Source organism: Sus scrofa, chromosome 1 (assembly GCF_054392235.1).
Source record: "Sus scrofa isolate SSC_HxYL_T2T_F1_AM1 chromosome 1, Sscrofa_HxYL_maternal_Yorkshire_Landrace_v2.0, whole genome shotgun sequence".
Taxonomy (NCBI): domain Eukaryota; kingdom Metazoa; phylum Chordata; class Mammalia; order Artiodactyla; family Suidae; genus Sus; species Sus scrofa.
The window spans coordinates 247,983,340-248,006,862 of record NC_139383.1 but is presented as its reverse complement, the minus strand read 5'-3'; the positions used below and the strand labels follow the sequence as shown (position 1 = coordinate 248,006,862).

Here is a 23,523-nt window from a genome sequence, read left to right as displayed (position 1 = left end):
GTCTTTTTTTTCTTAGGAAGTTTGCTAGTTTTGTGTTGAATAGAGCTGAGGTCTCCATAGTTGAATTCTTGTTTTTTGTACCTATGGTTATTATGGAAATTTTGGCTCAGATTCCTTTGCATGATCATTTAGAAAATTAACTAAAAAATAAAATGAAAGATTATCATAGTCCCAGTGGACACTAATTTTTTTGTGCCTAAGTGATTTTTACCTTGAGTTTCCTTAACGTGCATTCTTATCTATCATTTAGGATTTCCAAATTAATGCCAAAAGGAAAAAAATATCAGTACATGTTATATGGGCAATGGAGGAAGGACTTTGTGTTCTTGAGCAGTGATATTTTTGAGAGAGATCCATTGCCAGAGGCAACCTTTGTCATCCTTATACTTGTTTTGATGTTTAACTTTTTATTTCTTTCCAGTCTCTGCTAACAAAATCATCAAATACCTAGAAAATCCAGATTGTCCTTCATAGGCATGATTCTCCACATTGGTGCAGCCAGCCATGAACTATCCTTTTCTTCTCCCTCTTTTTCCCAGATATCTCCCGGGGCCAATTCAGCACCTCTACCTGGCCATCCTAACAAGGTGATTTGTGAAAGGGTGAGACTTCAGAGCCTGTTCCCTCTCCTCCCAAGTGATCAGAACACTACCGTTCAAGAGGATGCTCACTTCAAAGCTTTCTTCCAGGTTCTTATATGTTTACCCTTTCCCTTCATAGGGCTGAAAGTCACAAAATACACTCTAGGTTGTTTCTAGGAAGATTTGAAACAAAATTCTCACTATCTTCTTCATATTTTCTATTTTATGTGGCAATAAGTATTCTTCTTAGAAGACTTCATTACCAGAACTTTTTCAGCCAGCTTTTCTGAAAAGTGTTTGTCTTATCTTGAGCTGCTGTTATTATTTGACCACTTGATATTCTTGTTTTTTGTTTTGTGTTGTTTTTATCTTTTGGTCTTAAACACTTGTCCTACTAGATCAACTTCTGTAGGAAAGTAGAAGATATTACGGTATATGTGAAATTGTATGGGGAAGGAAAAATGGAAGCATGTAAGATATTTTTGAAAGCCATCACTGCTTAGTTGCTTAGCCTCCAGAGTGTAATAGTAACACATATTTCTGATAGAGAACATGGTTACTTGCCTTCTGTGATTTTTGATACATATAGGTAAAATGTGTTTAAAAATTTTGTTACATACGAAAAATGAAAACAAGTATGAATGGGTTGTAACTGTTCTTAGGTTATTAACAAGATTACTATGATGTGCTCACATAAATCATTGGCTTGCTATATTTACATTCCAGTACTTCTAGAGAAGCAGGTTTTAGTAATGAACATCATTATTACCACAAATGAAACTATGTTACAGAATTGCTCCTGGATGCTAGGGTTGTGGACCAAGTCATGTATTTGTATTTGTTCTCATAGGTGCATAAACCTGTGGTAGTAAGAGTCGCTAATCAAAGCTGACTTTTAGATAGAGCCAGCTCATTTTCCACTTGTGTGGCAGTGACAGATTGGGACTTGGGACTAGTTTTGAAAGAGAAATGCTCAAATTGGACATGTAGAATTTCTGTGGATAGTTGTGTAGGTGATCTAGAGCTCTTCAGTCTGTTATTGCTTGTTGATATTAGTGTCAGTTTCTCTACTTTGCATTATTGTCTCCTTTTGTTTTTAACCCTCATGATAAACTAGTCATGGATGGTTTTCTAGATGAAGAAATAGGTTCAGGGACTCTCACAGAGAATGCCCAGTTACGTATCTCAGTATTGGCGGAACAGAGATTCAAACCCAACTTTTGCTATTTCTTGTCTAGTACATCATACCATCTTTAGATATCAACAGGTATTTCTGTAAACACAGTACAGTGTATATTAAGAGACATTGTCTGCATTGAATGGAATGGCGTGTTGACTACCATTTTGGATACAGCATTCTTTGTAGTAGCAGACCAGTAGCTTGATTTTCAGTAGTAGACAAAAACTAAGGAAGAAATTGAATTAGTGCCTTCACTAATGCCACAAATAAACAGCTGACACTTTCTGTGTTGGCCATACTTTCTTTGAATCTTCAGGCATTAACTCAATATGCACTTTAAACCAAAAGAGTAGCTGCCGCATGTAATAGATTAAAACCCATGTTTTGGAAATAAAGCCAAAAAGTTAGCTAGTTCCATTTGGATATTGCAAGAAGATGAAAGATATTGTCTTTATTTATAGTCCTAATTTGACTTAAATCTAACTTTAGAATAATTCCCTCAATTTCCTTTGCTCCCAAGAAAGACTGGAGATTTTCTTTGTCTACTTATTGCCCTACCACTGTTCCTCATGAAGCAAAGTAAATCCTTACACCCCCTTTGAAATATTATCAGATACCTTCAGCTAATTGTGATATGCCAAAACTGATTGTAATCTCTTAGTTCCAATTATGTTTCTCATCCTCGTAAAACTTAGTTGCCATGTGAAAAGGAGAACCTACCCAGCCACATCATGTGCTCAGAAAGTTATTTCCTTAATGCATTATGTTTCCTTACTCTTGGCTTTCCTCCACGTTCTTTTCCCTTCCAACTCTTTCTGCTTTTCCTTCCCCTTTGGAAAACTTCATCCATTCTAAGCAGACTCACCTACCTCTTTCGTTTTTTTCTTAAACACCCTCTCTGAAGGCGAAAGGGCTGAAACTGGTCTCTTTTTAAGGATACCATTTTCCCTACAACCTTCTCAAGTGTTAAAGAAATTATTAATTTTTCCTGCTCCAAGCAAGGGATTGTATATGTGGCTAGTAAGTAGGATGGTCATAGAGAAAGAAGGAATGAGTTGATACTTACTGGATCTGCTTTTTTAACCACTAGTCTTCTTTGAACAAAAAGCTCATCTTGATCTCTTTGTCATTCATCTCCAGTATTTATCAATTTTTTGTCACTGTCCTTGTTTATTAAGGAGTTTTTTGCACTTCGCTCCTTTCTACTTATTTTTCAAGTCAAAATCTTTCAAATTGTGCTTTTTTTATTTTAAAATTACAAACTGTTTCATATATGTAAGTTATAAAGTATAAAGAAGATACTTGTATAATTTTAAAAAACCAACCATCCAGCTTGAGATATAAGCTATTGGAGTTCCTATTATGGCTCAGTAGGTTAAGAACCCAACATAGTGTCCATGAGGATGCAGGTTTGATCCCTGGCCTCGCTCAGTGGGTTAAGGATCTGGTGTTGTCACATGTTGAGTCACGGATGGTATTCGGATCCAGCATTGCCCTGGCTGTGGCATAGTCCTGCAGTTGTAGCTCCAGTTCGACCCCTAGCCAAGGTGCAGCTGTGAAAAGGAAAAGGAAAAAAAAAAAAAAAAAAAGCATTTGTTAAAAAAAAGGTATAAGCTATTACCAGTATTTTTGAAGCTTCCATATTATATCCAGGTGTTGTCTCATAGTTGTGCCTTGGGTAAACCTTGGCTGAATTTTGTGTGTAGTATCTCTGCTTTTCTATATCGCTTTACCACATAGGGTATCCCTCAATAAAAACTGTTTCCTTTCTGAACTTAATGTAAATGGTATTATACTTTGTGTATTTCTGTCATTTTGAGATTCATCCATATTGATGCACGTGACTGTACTGTAGATTGATTTTCCTACTTTTAGTATTCCATTTATACGACTATACTGTAGTTTACCCCCTCTCTTTTCAATAGATATTTGGGTGGTTTCCAATTTTTTATTATTATTACAGACAGTGTTACCATGAATATACTTTGTGTTTCCTGGTATACATTTAGTTGGTATTTTAATGTTTCTATAAAAATGATGGACTTGTGTATTTATTTATTTTTTACAAAAGAGGTATAGGCGTATTTTCATCTCTATAAAAATAAGCCTGTATTTAAAGTTAGAATCAAAGTGTCTCCTGTAATTTCTTTAAATTAAAATTAAGGTACAATTAACATACAGTAAAATTTACCCTTTTAGTGTATAGGTCTGCAAGTTATGACAAATGCATACAGAAGCAGAACCATTACAATCAAGATATGGGACCATTTCATCACCCCCAAAATTCCCTCATATCTGTTTGCTGGCAGTATGTTAACAGTTTTAAAATTAGCAGTTTCTGTACTACCAACTAACTCCATGATTGTGATTGAAGATAGTATGCTTTCATAAAAAATTCAGGTACATTGTGGAGAACTCGAATTTCATATGTGGCACAACCCTTGATTTCAGGTGTGTGTGTGTCTTTTTTTTTGTCTTTTTAGGGCCACACCCGTGGCATATGGAAGTTCCCAGGCTAGGGGTTGAATTGGAGCTGCAGCTGCTGGCCTATGCCACAGCCACCACAATGTTTAGTTCCACAAAAGCTATAAACAAAGATCAATAAACTGAAGCAGAAACATGAAACCAATGAAAACAGAAAAGGTGTTAAGAAAAATATTAAATCAAGGGATCCTTCTAAATTATCGACATAATTCTGCAACTAACCGAAGCTCAGACTAGAAATATGGATTTAGGAGTTTTTGGTATACAGTTAGGTGGCAGGTCAGTGAAGTTGCAGGCATGGATAAAATTGCTCAAAACAGTTTATGTGGTGAAAAGGAGGCCCAATAATGAGCCCTGAGAAGCTCCAAGATTTTATGCTGAGTAGCTGATGATTCAACCCCCAGCCTGGGAACTTTTGTATGCCACGGGTACAGAGGCAAAAAAAAAGGGCAAGAGTTCCATTGTGAAACATCAGGGTAGATCAGTTTTTGTGAACTAGAGATGTTTCGTGTAATTAAAAATGAAGAAAAACCTAGGACCTAAGGTTGCTGATAACGTTATTCAGAATTTAGCCATACAGTCCTCAGACTTCTTGTTCTGATTTGGAATGATTGATTTTCAGACCTGCTGTGCTGCTGTCACCCTGAGATTTCTTTTCATTGCCTTTCTGGGTTACTTCTGTTTACTGGGTCCTGTATTTATATACATATCCTCAAGTGAAAGAGAGCACACATACATATATAAAATCAATCAAGTAAATTCTTCTGAATGTATATGTAAGAAGCAACTTTGAATATTTATACATCTGGCAAGATCTTTGTTTTTGCCCTACACTGATAGTGTGATTAGAATGTAAAACTCTAGGTTCAACATTATTTTCCCTCAGAGCACTTCAGTATCTTTTGTGTTCTGTAGGAAGTCTAATGCTAATCTAATTCTTTATAGGTTATTCCCTCATTCCTTTTCTGGAAACTGAGGGTTTTTTATGGAGTTTTCTTAGAGTACAAAAACTAATAAGGAATATGATGTTATTACTGTAGTTCTAATGAATAGCTCACTTCCACGTACTTGCCTTCACCTCCTAGTCTTTGTCTCCTCATACAGAGAACCTTTCACAGGGAAGCTTTCTCAGTTACTTTTGATAACTTAGGCTGTCAACCTACTTGTTTTTCAGGTCATTTTTGGGATCTCTAGCATTCTCTGTTTTGGGCAATGAATTTTTAGAATTCGGAGTTCTCTATCTTAGAACTTTGCAATGTAAGCTTTGCAGTGTAAGGTTATACATATGAAATTAAGCTTTGCAATGCAAGGTTGTACATATGAAAGCTAATGATTATGTGGGTCACTAGCATTTTATACTTTAAGAAGTCAATGTTAACCAAATTTGTTTTACCAAATGTGGAGATTACTCACTTCTAATGCTTATATGTAGATCATTTATGAGTTTGTTAAGTCTTAGTTGTTCTGCCATTTTGTTTTAATCACCTTATCTAAATTTCAGTGGTTGGTTTTAACTTTTTTAAGTTTTAGGATTGTCATAACATAACTGATTTTCTTCTTAAAATCAAGGGGTTAAGTATACTTTTTATAAGACCATTAAATCTAGGGAGAAAATACGGTTACTGTGGTAAGGAGTTAAAGAGCATTTGTAAATGGTCCTGAAAACTATCCTATTTTAGTGATATTGACAAATTTGAATTATAATATACGTCTGCTGAATAATTTATAATGATCAACAGTAACCGTATAGCAATTTGCTTCATTCCTACCAGTGTAGTCAGTTTTGTTTTATACGCTTAGATCTTAAAACCTAACGTTATTGTATGTATCTATATATATTTTTTAGCTAATATTAACAAGATTTTTGTGCTAACAGCAGGGCCAGTCACAAGTGCTCTAGTGTTCAAATAATTAGAATTTTCAGGAGTAGATTGGAGCTAGGAGAAGTTCCATTAGAAAACATATAGCCCTCATCAGACTTTCAGTTAACTTGTAATTTTGACAGTTTTGTTGAGACTCAATTGAAAAGTCATGGAGTTAAGAATTTAATTGAAAGGTTCATACCAATTTTATAGTTAGTAAGCAATTCTTTTTTTTTTTTTTTTTTTGGTCTTTTTGCTTTTTCTAGGGCTGCTTCCGCAGCATATGGAGGTTCCCAGGCTAGGGGTCGAATCGGAGCTGTAGCCACCGGCCTATGCCACAGCCACAGCAATGCAGGATCCAAGCCACGTCTGCAACCTACACCACAGCTCACATCAACGCCGGATCCTTAACCTACTGAGCAAGGGCAGGGATCAAACCCGCAAGCTCATGGTTCCTAGTGGGATTCGTCAACCACTGTGCCACAACAGGAACTCCAATTCTGAGACCCTTAAAAACTTGAGACTGTGCTTCATCATTAATATGTATGGGTTTTGAATTATCTACCACTCCTATGATCTCCCTGAAACTCCATGTCTGTCCCAACATGCTGTGATATTCTAGTTAAGAACTGATGAACTAGATCGGTTAACTATTTTTTAATGTTTTATATATATATTATTTTGTCTTCATTATCTTTATTAAATAATGTAATAGCCTAACAATAGTAAGGGGGCAGACAAGTGTGATTTAGAATCAAAGCAAGGGCCTCCTTAGATTGTACCCTCGCCTGGAATTCTTTTGTGGCACAGCAGGTTAAGGATCTGGTGCTATCACTGTAGCAGTTGTGGCATGGGTTCAATCCCTGGCCTGGGAACTTCTACATGCCTTGGATGCAGCCACACAAAAAATATTATACCCCCTCCTAAAATGATCTCTCAGATGAGAATTAATGCCTTAAAGACTGACTTAACTGATGGAAAGGCATAGTAGAATTTCTCAGTTGAATTGGAGTTTTAAAGAGATGGTCACATACCTCTCAGTTGCTTATTATTGCCCTAATGCGTACCTGTATGTTGTTATTACCTGAGTAATTTTATGATTATCTTTAAGAAATAGAGTTAATGTTTCATTTAATGTTATTTACTGTGCATCTCCCTTTCACACCCCATCCCTTACATCTTTTAAAGGTATTTAATTTGGGTTGATAGTGTATTTTTTCCCCTCCTTTATACTTAAGGGTAAACATTCTTAAACACTTATGCATGTAAACACTAATGCAAAATCCTTAAAAGATCTTATTCAATTGATTGATTTTGTTGCATTGGCAGAGTGAAGATAGTCCAAGTCCCAAGAGACAGCGCCTCTCTCATTCAGTCTTTGATTATACATCAGCATCACCAGCTCCCTCACCACCAATGCGACCATGGGAGATGACATCAAATAGGCAGCCCCCTTCAGTTCGACCAAGCCAACATCACTTCTCAGGGGAACGATGCAACACACCTGCACGCAACAGAAGAAGGTTAGTTGGTTACAAAAATTGCTTATACAATTTTTCATCCTTAGAAGGTCTGTGAGATTGTTTGTTTTTTAATACTAGGCAGCATTATTTTCTGTATGGTTTTAGTTTGTTGTTTGTTTTTGCCACACCTGCAGCATGCAAAAGTTCCCAGACCAGGGATTGAACCTGAGCCACAGGAGTGACAAAGCCAAATCCTTAACTACTAGGCCACTAGGCCCTGAGGGCATTTTATAAACACATCAACACCTTTGTACTAGTACACATACATGAGAAAAAACATTGCAGGTTGTTTAGACTTGTACTGTAGATCATAAGAGTAGATCATTTAGCTTATGATTGAAAGATGAAATTGAAAGAGGCCAGAGTAATTTACCTAAAATAAATTCCATTATATTTACTAAATAAATTTACCAAATAAATTCCATTATATATGAATTCAACTACACTAAGGTAGTTAAAGTACCTTTGTGGGCTAGTCTCCAGTCCTTATTATCAAAAAATGCATCGTACAGTTTACAACTGTAAGGAAATATGGAGGTCCTAGAAATGAACAACCTCTTCTCTACTCCATTTGTATTCCTTCTGTATCCTAATTGCTCTAAAGCAATTGGGAACTTAATTGGGTTGCTTTAAAATTGTGGAGCCTGTGATACGGAAAGTAACTGAATTTTAGTTCAGATTTTCAGTCTTCTCTTCCATATGGGACTTGGCCCTTGTGTTCTCAGGGGAATACATTTCCTGAGCTGCTTCCTCTTTGTTTTTATTTATTTATTGGCCACACCCATGGCATGTAGAGGTTCCTAGGACAGGGATCAAATGTGCGCCATAGCAGCAATCCACGTTGCTGCCGTGACAATGCCAAATGGATCTTTAACCTGGTGGGCCACAGGAGAGCTCCTGCTTCCTCTTTAGTTGTTGCCTGAGGTCATACCTTTTTTCTTCCAAGGAATTAGAGCATCCTTGGGGTGAGATAGCTGTTTATGTGTCCAGGATATTGATAGTCTAAAAAATGCTGATAATCTTGAGGTAGGAAGGTATTACAGTTTGAATGTTTGTGTCTCCTGAAAATCCATATGTTGATGCCTTACACCACCCACACTGTGGATGTATTTGTAGATGAGGCCTCAAAGGGCATAACTTTAGTTGAATAAAATCGTAAGGAGGGGGCCCTGATACATGAGATTAGTGTCCTTATAAAAGAAGACTTCAGGAAGAGAGCTCTTGCCAGAAATCAACCATGCTGGCACCTTCATCTTGGATATTTAACCTCTAGAACTAGGAGAAAATAAATTTCTGTTTTAGATCAAACCCCAGCCTCATGCTTCCTAGTCTAGTCAGATCTGTTTCTGCTCTGCTACGATGGGAACTCCACCACATGCAGTTTTCAACAACAATCCAGCATAATTTCAGATACAAAGATGAGCAAACCAGGAAGTTACCAAACACTTGAGGAAAGCCAGCAAAGTGAAAAAAGGGCACTAAAACTCAATAAGGGAGTTCCCGTCGTGGCGCAGTGGTTAACGAATCCGACTAGGAACCATGAGGTTGCGGGTTCAGTCCCTGCCCTTGCTCAGTGGGTTAACGATCTGGCGTTGCCTTGAACTGTGGTGTAGGTTGCAGACACAGCTTGGATCCCACGTTGCCGTGGCTCTGGTGTAGGCCAGTGGCTTTAGCTCTGATTCAACCCCTAGCCTGGGAACCTCCGTATGCCGCAGGAGCGGCCCAAAGAAATAGCAAAAAGACAAAAAAAAAAAAAAAACAAAAAAACCCAACTCAATAAAACTAAGAACTGGAGGAAACAGTTAATAAACAGAATAGAATTTTGTCTTATTTTTTTCATCGAAGTATAGTTGATTTCACATGTATTAGTTTCAGATATATGGCAGAGTGATTCACTTATACACATATATATAGTTTTTCAGATTTTTTTTTTTTTTTTTTGTCTTTTTTGTTGTTGTTGTTGTTGTTGTTGTTGTTGTTGCTATTGCTATTTCTTGGGCCGCTCCTGCGGCATATGGAGGTTCCCAGGCTAGGGGTCCAATCGGAGCTGTAGCCACCGGCCTACGCCAGAGCCACAGCAACGCGGGATCCGAGCCGCGTCTGCAACCTACACCACAGCTCATGGCAACGCCGGATCGTTAACTCACTGAGCAAGGGCAGGGGCCGAACCCGCAACCTCATGGTTCCTAGTCGGATTCGTTAACCACTGTGCCGCCACGGGAACTCCAGTTTTTCAGATTCTTTAGGATATCACCAATTAATGTTTTGATTTATTTCTCATATTTTCTATGTATACAGATTAAAAACCAAATTAAATTTCATATACAATTGTTTCTTTTTTTTTCACTCAAGATTATATGGTGAAATATTTTCCTGGCATTAAGATGTACCATTTAAAAAATGGATATGGGAGTTCCCATCATGGCGCAGTGGAAACAAATCCGACTAGAAACCATGAGGTTGCGGGTTCAATCCCTTGCCTCACTCAGTGGGTTAAGGATCCGGTGTTGCTGTGAGCTGTGGTGTAGGTCGCAGACACAGCTCGGATTCCATGTTGCTGTGGCTGTGGTGTAGGCTGGCAACTACAGCTCCAAATAGACCCATAGCCTGGGAACCTCCATATGCCATGGGTGTGACCCTAAAAAAAAAAAGACAAAAGACATAAAAAAGGGACCGTGTTCCATTTTATGAAAGTGTCATATTTTGTTTAACCAGTTCACTGTTGTTGAATATATAGGCTCTTTACAGTTTTATCCCCCATTGTAAATTACGCAGTTGAACATTTTGTTATATAAATCTTTAACTGATCTTTTTATTATTTTTTAGGGTAGGTTACTAAAAGTGTTGGAACTACTTGGTTAAAATATATGTACTTTTTTTTATCCTCATGTTGTACAGTGTGTGTGTATATATATACACACTTTTTTTTTTTTTTTTTTTTTTTTTGCCTTTTAGGGCCATACCTGTGGCACATGGAGGTTCCCAGGCTAGGGGTCAAATCAGAGCTACAGCTTTTGGCCTATATCACAGCCACAGCAACGCAGGATCCAAATCCTGTCTGCGACCTACACCACAGCTCACGGCAACACAGGATCCTTAACCCAATGAGCACGGCCAGGAATCAAACCCACAACCTCATGGTTCCTAGTCAGATTCATTTCCACTGTACCATGACAGGAACTCCTGTTTTTTTAAAACACATATAGTTGATTTATAGCATCCTGTTAGTTTCAGGTGTACTATACAATGATTGCTATACATAATATATATATACACACATTCATTTTCAGATTCTTTTCCCTTATAGGTTATTACAAAATACTGAGTCTAGTTCCCTGTTTAATATAGTAGGTCCTGTTTGTTATCTATTTTATATATAATAGTGTATATCTGTTAATCTCAAACTTTATAATTTATCCCTACCCTCCCAAAATAGAATTTTAGAATAAATATAATAGAGAAATGCAAGAGGAGGTTTTATTCATAAAAATCAACTGAAATATTAATTGATAAAATTAATAAATGGGCAGAAAAATGTTTTAGTTAGATCAAATCAAGGAATATTCCCAGAATATAGTATAAAAGGGCATAATGGAAATGGTGGGAGAGGAGTTTAAATATAGACTGAATCATTAGTTTTAAATGTGCCTAATCATATTTCCAGACTGAAACAGCAGAAGGGAACGATTTTTACAGAAAAAGTACAAAATCTTTTTTAAGAATTGAAAAGATACTGAATGTTGAGCAAGATCCTGGTGAAATTTTAGAACATACACAAGGATAAATAAGAAGTCAGAAACAATCTCAAGACAGAAAACTTTGAATTCTGCCACCTGATTTATCACTTAAGTATAGAGTCAAAATATCATTGCAGGTGTTCAGAGACAGGAGTTCCCTGGTGACACAGTTGGTTAAGAATCTGGCAGTGTCACTGCTGTGGCTCAGGTTTGACACTTGGCCCAGGAACTTCCTCATGTCATGGATGCAGCCAAAAAATAAAAACAGGGAGTTCCTCTGTGGCTTATCAGGTCATGACCTGACATTGTTACTGCTGTGGCCTGGGTTCAATTCCAAACCCAGGAAGTTACACATGACTTGGGCACAGCACCCACCCAACCACCACCCCCACACACAAAAAATCCAGAGACAAAATTGACCTGTAAGTATCCTCTCTGAATCATACACCATGATCAAGTGGAATTTATCCCAGGGTTTCAAGGATTTTTCAATATCTGCACATCAATCATTGTGATATAACACATTAACAAAATTGAAGAATAAAAACCATAGAATCATCTCCGTAGATGCAGAAGAAGCTTTGTAACATTCACCATCCATTTATGATTAAAAACTCCAGAAAGTGGGCATAAAAGGAACATACCTCAACATCATAAAGGTCATAAGTGGCAAAGCCATAGCTTAACATCATATTGAATGGTGAAAAACTGAAAGCATTCCCTCAGGAACAAGACAAGGATGCCCACTCTCACCACTTTTATTCAACGTAATTTTGGAAGTCCTAACCACAGCAATCAGAGAATAAAAAGAAGTAAAAGGAATCCACATTGATCAAGCACAGGAAAAGAAATGAGAAAAAACTGATTACATGGAGACTAAACAACATTCTACTAAAAAACCAGTGGGTCAACGTGGATATCAAAAAGGAAATTAAAAAATACCTCGAGACAAATGACAGTGAAAACACAATCATACAAAATCTCTGGAAAAGCAGTTCTTAAAGGGAAGTTCATAGCTATCCAGGCCTTCCTCAAATAAGGAGAAAAATCTCAAATCAACAACCTAACATACTACCTAAAAGAATTACAAAAAGAACAAACAGAACCTCAGATCAGCAGAAGGAAGGAAATCATAAAGATGAGGGAGGAAATCAATAAAATAGAGAGTTGAAAAAGTAGGAAAAAATAAGTAAAGCCAAGAGCTGGTTCTTTGAAAGGGTAAACAAAACGGACAAACCTCTGGCCAGATGTACCAAGAAGAGGAGAGAGACAACCCAAATAAACAAAACAAGAAATGAAAAAGGAGAAATCTCAAGACTGATACTGAATAAATACAAAAAAACCATAGGAGAATACTGTGAGTAATTATATGCCAACAAACTCGACAACTTAGAAGAAACAGACAACTTTCTAGAAACATAGAGCCCACCAAAACTGAATCAAGAAGAACTTACACCCATCCTTCTTAAACTTTTCCAAAAGGTTGAAGAAGAAACACTTCCAAAGACATTTTTTAAAGCCACCATTACCCTAATACCAAAACTAGACAAGATAACTACCAAAAAAGAAAAGTATAGGCCAGTATCTTTGAAGAATAGAGATGTAAAAATTCTCAACAAAATTTTGGGAAACCAAATTCACCAACACTTCAGAAAGATCATACACCATAACCAAGTGGGATTCATCCCAAGTTCACCAGGATGGTTCTGCATATGGACATCAATTGATGTGAATATACCGCATTAACAAAGGAAAAGTCAAAAACCACATGATCATCTAAAAAATTCAGGAAAAGCATTTGACAAAATTTAACCTCCATTCATGATAAGAACTCTTACCAAAGTAGGTATAAAGGAAACATATCTCAACATAATAAAAGTTATTTATGACAAACAGACAATATAATATTTGGCAAAGAAAGGCTGAAGCCTTCCCACTAAAGTCTGGAACAAGACAAGGATGCCCACTCTCACCATTTTTATTCAATGCAGCATTGGAAGTCCTAGCCACAACAGTTAGACAACAAAAATAGATAAAACGTAAAATTGTCACTCTGTGCAGATGACGTGATAACTATATATAGTAAACCCTAAGAATTCCACACAAAAACTACTCAATCTGATAAGCAAATGTAGCAAAGTACCAAGATACAAGATTAACACTGAGAAATCAGTTGCATTTCTGTATATGAATAACGAAATATTAGCAAAGGAATATAAAAAAATACCTTGTAAAATCACAATCCAAAAAATTAAATACTTAGGAATAAACCAAGTTAAAATACTTATACACTGAGAGCTATAAAATGTGAAGTTAAAGAGGATTCAAAGAAATGGAAAGATAGCCCATGCTACTGGATTGGAAGAATTAATGTTGTCAAAATGGCCATACTACCCAAAGGAGTCTACAGATTTAATATGATCCCTATCAAACTACCTATGATGTTTTTCACAGAAGTAGAACAAATAATCCAAACATTATATGGAAGCATAAGAGACCCAGAATCGCCAAAGCAATCATCAGGGGAAAAAAACAAAGCAGGAAGCATAACTCTCCCAGACTTCAGACAATATTACAAAGCTAGAGTAATCAAGATAGTGTGGTACTGGTACAGAAACACACATACAGATCAATGGAATAGAATTGAGAGCCCAGAAATAAACCCAGACACTTACTGTCAACCTTCAACAAAAGAGGCAAGAATATAAGATGGGGAAGAGTCTCTTCAACAAGTGGTACTTGGAAAACTGGACAGCTGCATGAAAATCAGTGAAATTAGAACTCACCCTCATACCATACACAAAAATAAACTCAAAATGGCTAAACGATTTAAACTTAAGATCATTAAACTCCTAGAAGAGAACATAGGCAAAATATTTTCTGACATCAAATGTATGAACTTTTCCTTAGGGCAGTCTCCCAAGGCAGTAGACATACAAACAAAAATAAACCAGTGGGATCTAATCAAACTTACAAGCTTTTGCACAATATAGGAAATCATTTAAAACAAAAATAAAAACCACAGAAAGACAGCCTCCCGAATAGGAGAAAATAGTCGCAAATAATGCAACTGTTAAGGGCTTACTCTACAAAATATACAAACAACTCATACAACTCAACAGCAAAAAAAATTGAAAAATGGGCAGAAGGCCTGAACACACATTTCTCAACAGAAGACATACAGATGGTGAGTAGGCACATGAATAAATGCTCATCATCACTAATTACTAAAGAAAAGCAAATCAAAACTACAATGAAGTACCTCCTTACACCAGTCAGAATGACCATCATTAATAAGTCTACAAATAACAAATGCTAGAGAGGGTATGGAAAAAAGGGAACCCTCCTACACTGCTGGTGGGAATGTAAATTTGTGCAGCCACTATGGAAAATAGTATGGAAAACTATAAATATAAAACTACCATGTGATCTACCAATTCCACTCCTGGCCGAGTATCTATACAAAACTATTAATTCAAAAAGTTAAATGGGGAGTTCCCGTTGTGGCGCAGTGGTTAATGAATCCGACTAGGAACCATGAGGTTGCGGGTTTGGTCCCTGCCCTTGCTCACTGGGTTAACGATCCGGCGTTGCCGTGAGCTGTGGCGTAGGTTGCAGACGCGGCTCGGATCCTGCGTTGCTGTGGCTCTGGTGTAGGCCGGTGGCTACAGCTCCGATTCAACCCCTAGCCTGGGAACCTCCATATGCCGCGGGAGCGGCCCAAGAAATAGCAAAAAGCCAAAAAAAAAAGTTAAATGCACTCATATGTTCATAGTAGCACTATTCCCAATAGCCAAGTCATGGAAACAACCTAAATGTCCATTGACAGATGGATTAAGGTTATGTGGTGTATATATATATATATATGATGGAATACTACTCAGCCATAGAAAAGAATGAAATAATACCATTTGCAGCAGCATGGATGCAACTAGAGATTCTTACACTAAGGGAAGTCAAAAGGAGAAAGACAAATACCATGTGATATCACTTATATGAGGAATCTAAAATGAAGCACAAATGAACCTATCTACAAAACAGCCTTGTTCCTAAGGGGAAGGGGGAAAGGAATGGGATGGACTGAGAGCTGGGGGTTTGCAGATACAAACTATTACCTTTAGAATGGATAAGCAATAAAGTTCTACTGTATAGCACAAGGAACTCTATCCAGTCTCTTGGGATAGAACATGATGGAAGTTAATATAAGAAAAAGAATGTATGTATTTATATGTATGATTTGGTCACTTTGCTGTACAGCTGAAATTGGCATAAAGTTGTAAATCAACCATGATTTTTAAAAAAATTTTAAACCAAAAAAAGGAATCCAAATTAAAAAGAAGTTAAACTGTCACTGTTAGCAGATGACATGATACAATAGAAAATCCTAAGACACCCCTGTGAAACAAGTTCATCAATGAATTCAGTTAAGTTGCAGGATGCAAAATTAATATCCAAAATTCTGTTGTATTTCTATACATGAACAACAAAGTATCAGGAAGAAATTAAAGAAACAGTCCCATTTACTATCACTATCACATCAAAAAGAATTAAATACCTAGGAATAAACCCGCTTAAGGAGGCAGAAGACCTGTACTCCAAAAACTGTAACACACTCATGAAAGAAATTGAAGTTGACACTAACAGATGGGAAGATATACCATGTTCTTGGATTGGAAGAATCAATGTTGTTAAAATGACCACACTACCCAAGCAGTCTACTGATTCAGTGTAATCCCTATCAAAATACCAACGGCATTTTTCATAGAACTAGAACAAATAATTTTATTAATTTGGTTACACCCATGGCATGTTGAAGTTCCCAAGCCAGGGATTTAAAACCACAGTGACAACACCAAATCATTAACCCACTGAGCCACCAGGGCACTTCTTAGAATAAATAATTTTAAAATTTGTATGGAGACACAGAATACTCTTGAATGACAAAAACAATCTTGAGAAAGGACACAGTTGGAGAAATCATGCTCCCTGACTTCAGACTACACTGCAAAGCTACAGTCATCAAAACAGTGTGGTACTGGCATAAAAAACAGTCATATACCTCAGTGGAACATGATAGAGAGCTGAGAAATCCATGCATTGTGGTCAGATAATCCATGACAAAGGAGGCAAGAATACACCATGGAGAAAAGACAGTCTCTTCAATGACTGGTCTTGGGAAAACTGAGCAGATATAGATAAAAGAATGAAATTAGAACATTCTCTAAAACCATAGGGAAATATAAACTTAAAAAGGATTTAAAGACCTAAACTTTAAGGTGAGATACTATGAAACTCCTGGAGGAAAACTAGGCAAACTCTTTGACATTAATTGCAGCAATATTTTTTTGGTTCCATCTCCTAAAAGGAAATAAAAGCAAAAATAAATAAATGGACCTAATTAGCTTGTGTTGCACAGCACAGGAAACCTTTGACAAAATAAAAAGACAGCCTACTGCATGGGAGAAGATATTTGCAAATGATATGACTGATAAGGGGTTAATATCCAACATATATAAACAGCTCACATACAACTATTGTCTAGAAAACAACCAACCAAATTAAAAAATGGGTAGAAGAAATGAGCAGACATTTTTCCAAAGAGGAAATGCAGCAGGTACATGAAAAGATGCTCATTATCGGTATTCATCAGGGAAATGAAAATCAAAACCATAATGAGATACCACCTCACACCTGTCAGAATGGTTATTGAAAAAAATACAAATAACAAATGTTGATGTGGATATGAAGAAAAGAGGAACTCTTATACACTGGTGGGACTGTAAATTGGTAGAGCCACAGTGAAATGGTGTGGAGATTTCTCAAAAAAAACTAAAGTAGAACTACCATATGACCCAGCAATTTTACTTCTGGTTACACACGTCCACACACACCCCCACACACACACCCCTGGAAAAAAAATAAAACCCGGAGTTCCCATCATGGCGCAGTGGTTAACGAATCCAACTAGGAACCATGAGGTTGCAGGTTCGATCCCTGCCCTCGCTCAGTGGGTTGAAGATCTGGCATTGCCGTGAGCTGCGGTGTGGGTTGCAGACACGGCTCAGATCCCACATTGCTGTGGCTTTGGTGTAGGCTGGTGGCTATGCTCTGATTCGACCCCTAGCCTGGGAACCTCCATATGCCACAGGAGCAGCTCAAGAAAAGGCAAAAAGACAAAAAACAAAAACAAAAACGAAAAACACCAAACCCCAGATACGCATTTGAAAAGATATGCACCCCAGTGTTCATAGTAGCATTGTTTACAGTTGCTAAGTTATAGAAGCAGCCTAAGCGTCCGTCAACAAATGAATAGTCAGAGAAGCTGTGGTGTATTCATATAGCAAGAATACACCATGGAGAAAAGACAGTCTTTCTCTGTGTGTGTGTATATATATATATATATATATATATATACACACAATACATATACGCAAACAATAGAATACCACTCAGCCTTAAGAAAGAATAAAATTTTAACATTTGCAGCAACATGGGTGAACTTGAAGGGTATTATTCTAGGTGAAATAAGTTAGACAGAGAAAGACCAATACTGTATGATATCACTTATATGTGGAATCTAAAAAATACAATCAAGTGGTGAGTATATGTAAAAAGCAGCAGACTCACAGATAATAGAAAACAAACTAGCGGTTACCAGTGGGGGAGGGAAGTAAGTAAGGCCGGTACTGGGGTTGGGGTTTTACAGATTAGATAGAAAGTAAGCTACAAGGATATATTGTACAACATCAGGAATATAACCAATATTTTATAATAACTATAAATGGAATAATAACCTTTAAAATTGTGAATTACTGTATTGTACACCTGTAACATATAGTATCTTTTAGCAGCCATATCTAAAAAAAAGAAATTTTAAAAAGAACCGACCTGAAAGTTATTAAATATTGTACTTTAAGAAGTAGAAGTATAAATAAATGCAAGAAGTAGGATTCAGGATCATTTGCTTAGGAATGGAAATAAAGATTTAACTGCTAAGTCTGAATAAGGGTTTCTTGATCAAAAAAGAAAAAAAATGCAGAAAAGATCTGAACAGAACATGAAGACAGCAGAGAGAAGTAAAAATGTGCAATCCAGATGTTAAAATGGAAGTATATGTTTAAAATTTTGAAGATAGTCGCTAGAATAACTGTATAGCTCTTATAAAATGAAAAAGATAAAATAGGATATATATAGAAAGTCCATATTTGCGTAGGGGAGTGAGAGCATGAGGCCGCAATAGAATAAAACTACTAAAAATATGTGGACAGGTTGAGGGTTTTTCAGGAGATGAGTGATCTGGGCCAGTATTTTCTGTTTTGATTTTAAGGTGCACATTTTTTCATATCATAACATCTCTAAATTGATGGTATAGCATGGTCTAATTGGCAGCTTTTCCTCTCTTTTTAGAATACATAAAAGTCTTAAAATATTTGTACAGATAGATAACGTGCATATGCTTGAGTTAGTATACATGGATAAGTTTTTTCTGTTCTCTCAGATTTGAAAGTGTAGCAGTGAGCACACACTTACTGTATTCTTTTTTTGGCCCTACTGGGGGCATGTGGAGATTCCCAGCCAAGTATCAAACCCCCACCACAGCAATGGTTCTGCAGTTAAGAGAGCCAGGGCTCTTTGGAGAACTGGTAAATTTCAGAGTATCATAATAGTGATTATTGAAGACCCATGTGTGCATTTTGAAGTTATTACCAATACTTTTAGCAGAAGCAGAATATTAGCATGGTCTTAAAATATCTCTCCCCAGATATTTAGTAATTACAAGGGAAGAATGGTGGTTTTAGAGTAGAAAGTCTTGTTAGAAGCCAGTTTACAAGTGATTAGTGATACATACATATGTACCAGTGATGCATATCAATGTCATGTACCCCTTGATACAATGAAAGGACATATCGCCTCTGTAATGCATAATGTCATGCAGATCGTGAGAAAACATCAGACAAACTTGGATTAAAGGACGATCTGTAAGTGTGTCTTCAGAGGTATTAAGGTTATGAAAGACTGAGGAACTGTCATGGATTGGAGAAGATTAAGGAAACATGATAACTTTATGAAATAGTGAGATTGTACATTGGATTCTGAGACAGTGAGGGGACATTGGTAGAAAAACTGGTGAAGTCTAAATATATTGTTATTTAATAGTATGATACCAAGATTTATTTAAGTTTGATAATTATTCTAATGGAGGATAATAGCATGAAGGAAGGCTGAGTGAGAGGTATGCAAAAATCGTACTAAAAATATCTCAGAATTAAGCGTTAGTTCTAAGGTGGATGGCATCTGAAATTCAGAAATACAGTATTGCAGGTTTTGAAGCAGAAATGCAAAAAAGAGATGTGGTGAAAATATAGAGGAAGCAATGAATGGAGCACGTCTTGGGAGGTGATATTAAGAGCTCTGTAGCAGAATTAATGTCACAAAAGAATGTCTCTTGTTCTTTTTCAAGTGGGCAGTTGGGAATGAGAAAAAACTCATTTCAGGGTGCAGAGTTCAGGAATTAAGGGAAAGGTGACCTGTCCTTCATGAAGACTGCTGAGGTGGCTGTGTGCAGCTGTGTCTAGAAGGGGGCTGTTTGGCCTCTTTTTCCCACTGTGAAAAGCTTTTTTTTTTTGATCTTTTTGTCTTTTTAGGGTTGCACCCTCGGTGTATGGAGGTTCCCAGGCCTAGGGGTCCAATTGGAGCTGTAGCCACCACCTACACTGCAGCCGCGACAACGCCAGATCCTTAACCGACTGCGCGAGGCCAGGGATTGAACCTGCGTCCTCATGGATGCTAGTCGGGTTCACTAACTGCTGAGCCACTATAGGAACTCCTGTCAAATACATTTTTAATGAGACCCACTGCCTTTTCAAATTGTTATTAGTGCTAAGTCATTGTAAAAAGCAGTGGAGCTCAACTGTGGAATTGTAGGGAAGTAGAAAATGAAAGTCTTACCACAATAACGACTTGTAATTTGTGTTAAAATATGGAGATGATGAGAGTCCATGTGGAGTAAAAGTGGTTTCCTTCAGTAACCAGATTCTACCTACAAATTCTGTGTATTACTAGAACATGTATGTTGACACTATCTCACAATCATTTCCATTTTCTTTTTTTATCTTTTGTCGTTTGTTGTTTGTTGTTGCTGTTGTTGCTATTTCTTGGGCCGCTTCCGCGGCATATGGAGGTTCCCAGGCCAGGGGTTGAATCAGAGCTGTAGCACCGGCCTACGCCAGAGCCACAGCAACGCAGGATCCGAGCCATGTCTGCAACCTACACCACAGCTCACGGCAACGCCAGATCGTTAACCCACTGAGCAAGGGCAGGGACCGAACCCGCAACCTCATGGTTCCTAGTCAAATTCGTTAACCACTGCGCCACAATGGGAACTCCCATTTCCATTTTCAAATGCATTTATTCATTTACTGGTTATTTGCAATTATCAACAGATTAAATGTTCTTTCATTATTTCATGTATTTTCTACTCTAAAAAATTGTCTTTTCGGGCAAATAGCAACTATGTCTTTCTAGGTGTCTCAGCCAGACAAACATAAAATGCCCATTAGGCATATGTGGATTACCAGCAAGATACATGCAAGTTAAGGTTTGTTATGTAATGTTTATAAATAAAGGGGGCAAAAATAACAGATTAAACCATATGAGGGAGTTCCCGTTGTGGCGCAGTGGTTAACAAATCCGACTAGGAACCATGAGGTTGCGGGTACGATCCCTGGCCTTGCTCAGTGGGTTAAGGATCTGGCGTTGCCGTGAGCTGTGGTGAAGCTTGCAGACGCGGCTCAGATCCCGAGTTGCTGTGGCTCCAACGTAGGCCAGCAGCTACATCTCTGATTAGACTCCTAGCCTGGGAACCTGCATATGCCATGGGAGCAGCCCAAGAAATGGCAAAAAGACAAATAAATAAATAAATCATGAAATTGCTGATATTTGATTATATTTGCCTATTAAAAGGGCAATTTCAAACAGTTAAACCAACCCTCCCCCAAAATGGCAGTGGTTGGCTCTTGATTTCTAAATCCCCTTAGGAATACCACTCTTGTTTTCTTCTGTTGTTGTTTTGGTTTTTTTTTTTTTGTTTTTTTTGTTTTTTTTGTTTTTTTTTAACATACGCATTCAGTTTAAACTTTTTAGAGCTGATGATGAACCCACAGTAATTATTTAGTACTCAAGCTTACCTTAGAATATTTTGCTAGTGGATTAACAAAGACAATACAGAATCCTGATGGATCACAATGGCGAACATTATAACAACCTTTTTGACATTTTTGCTATATTACAGTCCTCCTGTCAGGCGCCAGAGAGGAAGAAGGGATCGTCTGTCTCGACATAATTCCATTAGTCAAGATGAAAACTATCACCATCTCCCTTATGCACAACAGCAAGCAATAGAGGAACCTCGAGCCTTCCACCCTCCGAATGTATCTCCCCGTCTGTTACACCCTGCTGCTCATCCACCCCAGCAGAATGCAGTAATGGTTGACATACATGATCAGGTATAGTAACAGAAGGTCCAGGAAATACAGATGCTAAAAGTGGGTAGCAGTTTCTTAGGCTTGGTTGTTTTTTGTTGTAAATTTCTTTTAATTTTACCTAAAAGGAAACAATTTTACCTAAAATGTAGCTGTTTTAAATATGTTCCTCATTTGTCAATGAGAATTGAAATATAAATCCTACACAGCTTCCTTAGAAGAAAGTTGAACTTTAAAAAATTAGAATACCAAAAAAACCAAAAAACAAAAAATAAATTAAAAATTAGAATAAAAAAATTAGAATCAAGGTTATGAAAGCTCAGAATAACTTCATTGTAATAGTTGGTTTGGAATGACTGATAATGAATTTATAGCAGATAGCAGACAGCTGTTGGTTTGAGTGTATATTCCTGTTTCCCCTCCCTTTCAGTTTCTTCTGGAAAAATTCAATAGGCAAGACTCTTGGCTGTATCTTTGCTTACAAGTTTCTCTAGGTCTCCACTGAGTTGATAGATACAGAGCTTCCTTTGCCTCTGTTCCTGCCGGGAACTGAAGGACTAGCTGAGAAGGGAGATTGCTAGTCTTCAAAGCCTGAGACCAAAATTGTATGATTTTCTGAGGTCAAAAAAGACACAAATCTAGCCATGTTCTTGCTGGATTTTAAGGATAAGGAAAAAAAAAAAAAACCTTCTAAGTTTATGGACAGAAGAAATTACAAAGGAAAAACTCAAACTTGCACTCAGTTTTTTTAGATAAAAAATCTGTTGCATTGGACAATAGAAAACAATGAAAATAGGACTTCCCATTGTGGCTTAGCAGGTTAAGGACCCTGGCCTGGCTCAGTGGGTTAAGGATCTAGTGTTTCCATAGTCTGCAGTGTGGATCACAGATGTGGCTCAAATTTGACTCCTGGCAGAATTTCTACAGGTGTGGCTATAAAAAGGAATAAAAGGGGGGTTGGGGGGGGACAATGAAAATACCATATACTGATAATTGAAAGAAAATCTTATTTTGCCCAGACACCATTCTTCACTCAGCCATGTGCTCTTTTTCATGAAACACTTTAAAAAATTAATCACATAATAATGTTATAAAAAGAAAAGTTTCCCAAGACCACATTCTTTGTGATCATAATCTGATAAAACTATAAATCATAAGTTAAAAAAAGATTAAAAATGGCACTGAAATACTTGAGGCAAGATTATAAAGGAAAATCTTCATATCACAATCAATGGGACAGGCCAAAGCTGTTGTCCAAAAAAATTTTATAAACTTTCATTATTTATTTTAAAAATTGAAAATAAATGAACTAATTGCTTGATAATTAGGGGGGAAAGTTGCAGATTAAACCAAAAGGAATGGAGAGGAATAGATTACCAGGAAAAACAACTAAAATTAATGATATGAAAATTTATTTTTTAAAAAAGAAAGAGCACAAGGTAACTGAATCCCTAGTGTTTCAAAAAGTTGGTAAGAATGGCACACCTTTTGTGAACTTGGCTAAGGAAGAAAGAACAAACATAAAGAAGAGTAGGAATGGTAATCTACACATGTGGGAATCATTAGAAGAATTATTTCAATTGTAAAATGAAAATAGTACCTGATTCATAAGAGATGTTGAAAGAATTAAGAGTTAATCCATTTTGGGGAACTAGTTCAAGTGGTAAGTACTCAA

General features: G+C 37.0%; 1 protein-coding gene across 20 annotated transcripts in view; it reads left to right on the top strand.

Moving 5' to 3' along the window:
* Positions 1 to 23,523, top strand: part of RNF38 (ring finger protein 38) — a 129,676-nt gene that overhangs the window by 75,851 nt on the left and 30,302 nt on the right. For 6 of the 20 annotated variants that reach the window (XM_013993656.3, XM_005660242.4, XM_005660243.3 and 3 more), the window contains 3 exons: positions 540 to 689; positions 7,437 to 7,630; positions 21,659 to 21,872. In XM_013993656.3, the coding sequence (XP_013849110.2) occupies positions 540 to 689; positions 7,437 to 7,630; positions 21,659 to 21,872 (558 nt within the window). The remainder of the gene's footprint in view (positions 1 to 539; positions 690 to 7,436; positions 7,631 to 21,658; positions 21,873 to 23,523) is intronic. The other 14 variants (XM_084989779.1, XM_013993659.3, XM_005660244.4 and 11 more) reach the window with 3 other exon arrangements.